The sequence below is a fragment of the Jaculus jaculus genome, chromosome X, assembly GCF_020740685.1.
Source record: "Jaculus jaculus isolate mJacJac1 chromosome X, mJacJac1.mat.Y.cur, whole genome shotgun sequence".
Classification (NCBI taxonomy): Eukaryota; Metazoa; Chordata; class Mammalia; order Rodentia; family Dipodidae; genus Jaculus; species Jaculus jaculus.
The window spans coordinates 115,672,965-115,681,715 of record NC_059125.1 but is presented as its reverse complement, the minus strand read 5'-3'; the positions used below and the strand labels follow the sequence as shown (position 1 = coordinate 115,681,715).

Below are 8,751 nucleotides of genomic sequence, written 5' to 3'. Positions count from 1 at the left end.
GAAGGACCACAGTCCCCTTTTCCCTGGGTAATCTTGGTTTATTCTAGTTCACACAAACAGGGATACTGTCCTATAATATACACAGTCTCAAGTGTTCAAGTTTAGAAAATAAAACTCCACTAGTTATCCCAAAACATTAGTCTAAACAAACACTTTTTTTCCCCAAGACAAGTTTCAGGTACAAGGAACTTTCAATTTTGAGAGAATGTTAGAAATTGGAACAGAGGAGAGATGCTTCAGAGTACAAAATACCTGACTCCAGTCTGGTTATCAGTAGTGCCGTCAGTGCCACAATAGAAAACCAGGTCATGGTAAGAAGGTCTTTCTGGAGGCAGTGGAAGTAAAGTTGTCTGAGGAGAGAAAGAATTACCACTCCAGGAAGGTGTTGTTCGATGTTCTATGAACACTGTAATCCTTCCAGTTAGCATCTCAATTGTTTTGCTGCAAGAGCCAAATACTCTGAAGAAAGCTTGAGTGTTCTGATTTAGGAAATGCACCTCCAGGACAGCAGGTCTTGATTGTAGCTGGTGTTGGTTTAAGAGATCAATCAGAGAGTCAAGTTCATAGAAAAGAGCCTCTCTCTGAAGCCTAACATAGTCTGAAAAGTCAGAGGGTAATAAAAGCTGGCGATTTCTCAAAAAGTCCATGATGAAACTAAATAAAACACCATCTCTATCCACAAAAATCTGGTCACTGACCATCTTGAATTCTTGGTCTCTGCCATCTAACATGCGTGCCAACCGAGAAGCAGGAAATTGCTTTATGGTAGAAAGCCTTGTTGTGAATATCTTCCCTCCCACATTCAAAGTGACCAATTCTTGACTACTCATGCTTCCCTAACTTCAAATTAAAAGTTACAAACCATCAGTCCCATACTCATGAAGAATGTGAGCCTACTACCAGAAATGTTTTTTTTATAAATGAGTAAGAAACAGAGGGAAGTGAAGAATTAAAAAAAAAAAAAAAACAAGACCTAAATGTCCAGGTAACTACTGTTATGACAAATAGTGTATCCATAGCAGTGTTTGCAAATTAGAGTTGCTTGGGAACTTGCAGCATACAAAATAGAAAAGCCGAAGGAGGTGAAACTGAGTAGAATAAGGAAAAGTGCTAACACAGCTGATGATTTATTTCAAATCTTTCCTGTAACAAATTTTAAAACAAGTTTGGGACTGAGTATAGTTCAGGGGTAGAGTACTTGCCTAGCATGTCTAAGACCCTAACTTTTATACCCAGCACTGAAAAAAACAAAAATTCTACAAGAAACCCCTAGTTTAAATATATGTAAAACACAAATAACAAAAAAATAACTAGGAGCAGTTGAGCACTTTCCTTCCCCAAATGTATTTACTGATCCCTCCCAGCAGAGGTTAGATTTATAGAGAAATACCATCTAGGTTTCTTATAATCCTTTTAGCAATTTAGTGGATAAATCATGTATTCTGTTAAGAATGTTGGAGCCGTTACCTCACCTAGTAGACTCTTCTCAGCTAAAAGGGTTATTTCTTCCGTACTTTAAAATTTAGTTGCCTTATATTTTCCTGTCAATGCTTACCTTAATCAAATTAAAGGCACTGTTTGCCAAAATTCTTTTTCCATAACAGAAATAAGGTAAACTAAAAAGTTTCTTTTTTTGTTTTGTTTTGTTTTTCAAGGTAAGGTCTCACTCTAGCCCAGGCTGAACCTGTAATTCACTATGTAGTTTCAGGGTGGCCTCAAACTCATGGCAACCCTCCTACCTCTGCCTCCCAAGTGCTGGGACTACAGGCATGTACCACCACCACTACACCCAGGTAAAAAGCAGTTTTGAAATGTTCACTTTTGTTTTAATCTAAATTTGAAGCAAGGTGAGAAAATTAACTATTTTTGTTCTCTGGGCTTTATCTCATGTAAGCCAACAGAACAGCATCCATATTCAGCAAATTTACACTTGACAGTAGTCAACAAATTGTCCCATCTATGTCAGTCTAGCCTGAACTGCTCCTGAAGTTCTGTAAACCAGTGAATAGATTTGGTTGTGCAGTTGCTGGGATACTTCAGAACATCACAACCATAACACTTAGCTGCCAGTGAAAAGGGGCTTTCCCACTTCCTGCCCTTGCCATAACAGTTCTATCACCTTTGGTAAAGATTCCACAAAAACAAATCAGCGCTGGAATCCCAGCACTGAGGAGGCTGAAGTAGGAGGACTGCCATGAGTTCAAGGCCAGGCTAAGTAGCAAAACCTTGTTAAAAAGGAGGAAGAGATTTTGTTTACCTAGTACTAAGATTTACATTTTGTTAGGAAAGAAATCAACCCTCTACAAACTTGTATTTATATTCTTTCCTTTTCATTTTAGAATACCCACTGTCAAAACAGTTGCTTTCCTAGTGTCTACATGCTTGAAAGACAATCACCATGACATTACCTACCTCATTGATGCAATGTTAGAGCAGGTATTGAGATGGGATTTCACTATGTTGCCCAGGCTGATATCAAAAGTCCCAAGCACAAGAGACCACTGGCTCACCATTCAGAATAGCTTGGATTGCAAGTACACTCACATCTCATTTTTATCACAGCACTAAACCCAGCCAATATTGAAGGGAGGACATTTATTTTAAAAAGGGAAAGCTTGGAATAGTACTACAAAATTTTACTTGTATCATTATGCTTCCTCATCTGAATAGCATTTATTTTTGAAAAGAATACCTTTGGAAGAAAAAAAAAACTGAACTCTCAAACATCTCTAACCATCTTATCAAAAACCAGAAGTGCATAGTTGATATTTTATAATAGTTTATATTTGCACACAAATTCTGCCACATTGTTCAGCACTACCAAACTAAAATTCTTGATTCTTTCACTGATAATGAAAAACCCATCTGCCATTTGTTCCCAGTAAAAAACTGATTGTTCTACTAAATCAGCTGATCTAGTCAGGTACAAACTAAGGTTTGAAAGATGGTCTTTCCAGATTAGTAGTTCATCAAATAAAGAGCATTCTAGGAATATGGTAGGACCGAAGAAAATGAGGAGGCCAAGCAGAAGAACTATGAAAACTAAGTGATAGGAACTTGAGGGAATCTTACTAATGAATGTGCCAGTGTCTTGAGGCAAAGAGAGTTTATCCACATCCACTAGTTTTATGTCTTCCCACTGACTGATATCAAAGTTCTTCATTAAAGGGCTTGTGGGCAAATTAGAAGGCGGCAAAGGAGTTTCCTTGATTACTTTGATTTTCTCCCTGAACTCTTGCATCTGTTGCAAAAATACAATGGGTTCTGACACATCTTTGAAAGCCTCAGCAATGTTAAAGGCCATCTGTTGCTCCTGCAGAATAGTGTTGAGTTTGTTGATTTCTGGGTCATAGGCCTGCATAACTGCAAGCTTCATGGTCTCAAAGTCAGACAAGATTTCATTCTTCTTTTGATCCAATGTGTGTTGTAACTTCTCAAAAAATTCTTTCACTTTATCAGAATCTTTAGTCAGCAACTGTAGGGACTTCCTCTTGTTAGTTTCCAACATATCCAAGCAAGAAAGCGTATCACCCCGACGCCAGGTATCAAAGCTCTGAAAGAGGGACTCAAAAGCAACCCTTTCCTGAGCATAGGCATCTTCAATAGAACAGAAGACATGCTTGGTGTGGTCCCCACGTGTGGCACAGATCCCACAAATTAATTGCATATCAGTTAGGCAGAAAATGTTGAGAGGCTGCCACAAGTGTCCTTTGCACACTGGCATTTTGGGAGAGATCTTGATTTTGTTATATTTCTCCACAATACCCTTAAGAGAGTAATTAACCTGCAGGCTAGTAACTCCAGTAGCTGAAGTTTCTTTAAGGCAGGTGGGGCACTTGAATGGAGATGGTCTCCACAATGAATTCTGCACATTTCCCTCTAAGAGACCTTCTAAGCATTTTTTGCAGAAGTTGTGTGAGCAGGGCAAAACCCGAGGGTCATCAAACAAACTGCAACAAATTGGGCATGTAAGATCTTCTTCAAGCAGCTCCATCACATCACACACAGCTCTTGGGGTCCTTGGTCTTTAAAGGTGTTTGTTGCTTCCTCAGTCCCTGGCAAGCAGGTGTGTGCAGGGAGGTTACTATTTCCCAGGGCAAAGGAATCGGGCTTTTCCTTTTCACGTTTTGATTGTCAAACTAGAGTTTGCTGAGCCGCCGCGACCCAGCAGCTGCCGTTGGGACCCGCCATGCGCTCCCGGAACCGCAGCAAGATGGACTCGCGGCGCCAGCGCCCCGTCCCTCGCCACCTGCGCGCTGCCTCCCCGCGTTTGATTTTTTTTTTTTATGACACTTGGTAGGGTATTTTGCCATCTTCTCCAGGACACAAAGGTTAATCTCCAAATAATTCCTTCATTTGAAGATAGTGAAACACTTCCAAAGGCTTGTTGGTGATATAAAACTGAGAAATGCTAGATCTACTGTTAAAATTTGTCCTAAAGCTAATGAAGCAGTAAGTTAGATAAATATTAACAAGGATATAAGTGTGTGGATATATTTCTGGTAATAAAGAATTTGTAGATTGTTTGGTTTAATCCTAACATAAAGTACACGGATTTTTGCAAAGCAAAAGAAAATAACATAAAGAAATGTGACTAATCTGGAATGTTGAATCATGTTGTAAAAGGTCTGAGAAAACTGGACAAATTGTTTTGAAACTTGGAGTTTGTATATGCATCGGTTATAGGAAAACAGGAAGAGTTTGAAAGTGAGAGGTCGTAAAGGTATATGTGAATATCGAAATGAAACTGGAAGATGAAGAGCAAAGGTATGTTCTTTGGACAGAAATAATGGAAAGAAAGGGACAGAATTATAATAACCAGCATGAGACAATTTGAATGTGAGTGGTCATTTTCATAGGCAAGTCAACTATAAAATAATAAGGAACACAGGGAATCAACAAATTTTCAATAAACCAGGCAACTGAATAAATAGTATTAATGGCTAAAGAGTTTGGATTTAGCTACTTCCTTGGAAGACCTAACAAAAGACAGAGAGGATCACAAGTTGTGCATAAGCACCTCAAACATCCCCTGACATCTTGAGCTGCAGACGTGGCCAATTACTGTCCACCAAGTATCTCTTCTCCTTTATTCAGTGTGTCATTCACTTAGTTTACCTAGGATAATCCTAGCAATAATACCTTTTTTCTGCTCTCAGGATATATCATTTCAACATGAAACCATTCCTCCAAAAGATTAATTAAGATTAATTAACACACCTTCAACCTGTATAGTTATTCTTTGGCCAAATATTCATGACTCATTAACTCTGGAAATGACAAAGTAAGTTTCAGGAGAAGGAACCAAAATGATTGGGGTTGGTGATCCTGGACATTACATTCAATTTTTCATCCAAGGATTTTTTTGTGATTTCCAGGGATATACCAATTGCCAGGTGTTGCAGACAGCAGACAAAGGCCAGTGGCATTTCTACCACATTGACCTTCTGCAGGAAAACAGGAGGCAGCACTATATCCAACACTGTGAACATGAGCTGAGAAACAGAGCAATGAAACGTCTACCACAGTGACCACCACCAAGAAAAATTGATCAGCAACACTGTGACCACAGCAAGTGTACATAGAGACACAGATAGGAACAGCATGACAAATGCCATCACCTTGAGCAGAGAGACACAGAAGACAGCACAAAGACCACCACAGTAACCATAAGGATGAAAAGAGAGGGCAGCAGCATGATCGCCACCACGACCGTCAGCAGAGATACAGTGTGGCACAATGTTGAGCTCCACAGAAATCAGCCAGACACACCAGGCACCAGAATCATCACCACCACCAGAAACATTAGCAGAAAACCACAGGGCAGCGGAAGTCCACTACCACAACCATCGGCATGATCAAAGCACACAACAGCATGACTGCCACAAAGAACATCAGCAGAAGTACAGAGACAAGAAATTCTGGTTCAGCTAGAGAAATAATAGAACAGTTCATCTCTCTCTCATACTCTCGGCAGGGAATAATGAGGGTTCATTACATAATGCTAGGAGAAACCAAAAGAAGATTCAAGAAGTAGAAATAAATAAGTTAAACTTGGAAACAGGGAAGCAAAATTAATGTAGTATGATATATTACATCTCAGCGCCCAGAAAAAGAAGGTCAGAGTTTCCATCCTTCATATCATGATCAGAAGGCTACATCGGTGAGATCCTTACTTCTGATTAAAATCAGAAAACATCTGACCACATCAGGCACACCAGACACAGCCAGCAAAGTGGATCTGTGAACAGTATAAGGCTAGGGGAAGTACTTGCTTTCCATACTGTGTGAGACTCTGCCCACACCCAAGTGACAGATATTAAACTACATGTGCAAAATTGTTCAGAAAGACCCAGCACATCAGCAACAAGGAGCAAGAAGCATCTATGATATCAGAGACATTAGAATTGCTCTCCTGAAAAGGAGACACCAAAACTAATTTCAATACTGGAAAGAGGAACACAGACACACATGTGACCTGCCTATTAAATGTCTTGATCCTCCTCATGGGTCCAAGACTCCCTTTACCCCATAAGAGACACACTGTGCTGGAGAAATGTCACTCACACCTTCAAATAGCAGTGGCCCATGAGAGGATTTATAGAAGACCTATCAATATATAGAAAAACTAGAGACACACTTAATATCAAAAGGTACTGAAAGAGGGTTGACGATATGGCTCAGGGGTTAGGCACTTGACTACAAAGCCAAATAATCCAAGTTCAATTCCCCAGTACCCACATAGAGTGAGGCACATGCACCTGGAGTTACTTTGAAGTGGCTAGTGGCCCTGGTATGCCCATTCATTCTCTCTCCCTCTTTATCTCGACATGCCTCCTTCCATCCCTCCCTTCCTCCTGGGTGTGGTGGCAATTACTTTTAATCCCTACAATGTAGGAAGATCACTATGATTTTGAGACCAGGCTGGGACTATAGAGAGATTTTCAGTTCAGCCTGGGATAAAGAAATACTCTACCTCAACAAAATGGGAGAAAAAGAAAAAAGGAAAGAGTTAATGAAAATATAAATATCTGCATGATAAATGCAAACAGGGTGGCTTGTTTGTAAAACAAAATATTTAAAGAGACCCATACTCCATTAATATAAGAAGTAAGATTATCAAAGTAAAATACAAACAATATTCATTTGACCAAGGCCGAAAAAAAAAAAATCACAACTTGTGTGAGAATGCAAAATCTTAAAAAGTGTAAGCAACCTAATAGTAAAATGCAATGTTCTTCAAATAATAAATCATTTTAGTAAATCCCAAAGAAAAATTTAACACTTGTTCCCATTTAATGGAATTCAATGAACTCATATCAGAATATATGGAATACAGTTAAATCAGTGAATAGAGTAGCCTATAGCATTAATTTCATAAAATAGAAAAGAAGAACCACCTGAAATCAGAAATCTGAATTCCAAGCCGGGGAAACAGAGGTTGAAGGATCACAGTGACTTCCAGGCCACCCTGAGATGACATAGTGAATTCCAGGTCAGCCTGGACCAGAGTGAGACCCTACCTCGACAAACCAAAAGAAAATCTGAATCCTAACCTCAAGGATATGAAAAAGGTCAAAATATGCCTGAAGTACACTAAGAATCAGGAATATGAAAATGAAGACATAAGTTGTAATCCAACAACTTATGGCTGATATGGAAATCAATTTGTGAAACATGCAATTGTCTATGAAGAATGACCCATATACCTAAACAATGAGGGACCAAGGGAGGGGTAGGTCAAGTATGAGCCTAATGAGGGTACCAAACTGACTGTATTCACTGAGTAAAAAACTAATTAATAAAGAAATTCTTAAAAAAGAATGAAAAAGTAAATGAAAGCATAAGGAATGTTGCTTGGCTCATCATCCATCGCAAAGAAGCAAGGATCAAACTCACAATAACAGACTACAATAATGCAGTAATTAAAGTCAAAGTGGTAATAATGATTGTCATAAGATTCTATTATAAATTCTTATTCCAGAAATGGGACTGCACCTCAGTGGTAAAACTTGTGTCCACCCTGTTTCAGCTTGGGCTGTGTCCTCTCCCTGTGTACTCTGCCATACACCAACGCAGGCAAAGCACACCAAAGACAAAATACCTTAGCAAACATGAACAGTGACATAGTGTAAAAGGAAAATACCATTTACAAAATGTTACATAGCTACAAGTGCATGTTACATAGTTACAAGTGCATCTCTTTTTTTTTCTCTCTCTCTCTCTCTGACACACACACACACAAACACACACAACTGCAACTGCTCAGAAACACACATCCAAACAATCCTATTCATGATTCTTAATTGTTCTGCTCAACACTGTGAATTATTTTTGGTCTGCATGGCACTGGCACAGGATTCCCCACATTTCAAATCCGCATCCAAAACTCTCAGAAAAAAGGAAGTCAAACCAAAAGGAGCCCCATGCACCCACACTGAGCAACCGTGGGGCTCATGCTAAAATAGAATTTCCAGAGACCTTCCTGGGGTGATGTCATAATGGAGGGAGGGAACATACATCTCCACCCAGCGCCTCTCCCTCGTCATAGGAGGGAAGCGCTGATCAGAGGGCTCCTCAGTGGATGGGAGATGGGAAGACAGGGCTGTTTCCCTGGTCTCCCCAGACAGGCAGCTTGTCAGGGAGCCTGCGAGTCCTCTGGGGTGGTGTAGTGGCCCTGGCTCAAGTGAGGCGCAAGGGCAGGTGTTGGGCACATCCGGGGAGGGTGGGGAAGGAGAAACCGGAAGCTGC

The 8,751-nt window shown here is 39.9% G+C and overlaps 2 protein-coding genes across 2 annotated transcripts; both read right to left on the bottom strand.

Moving 5' to 3' along the window:
• Positions 1 to 213: 213 nt before the first annotated feature.
• Positions 214 to 830, bottom strand: LOC123456716 (potassium channel regulatory protein-like). The gene has a single exon (XM_045140902.1). It carries the CDS (start codon positions 828 to 830, stop codon positions 237 to 239), a length of 594 nt encoding a protein of 197 aa, XP_044996837.1. The 3' UTR covers positions 214 to 236.
• Positions 831 to 2,662: 1,832 nt separating this feature from the next.
• On the bottom strand, positions 2,663 to 4,188 carry LOC123456710 (E3 ubiquitin-protein ligase TRIM13-like). The gene has a single exon (XM_045140860.1). The coding sequence runs from the start codon at positions 3,992 to 3,994 to the stop codon at positions 2,771 to 2,773; it is 1,224 nt and encodes a 407-aa protein (XP_044996795.1). The 5' UTR covers positions 3,995 to 4,188; the 3' UTR covers positions 2,663 to 2,770.
• Between the last annotated feature and the right edge of the window lie 4,563 nt (positions 4,189 to 8,751).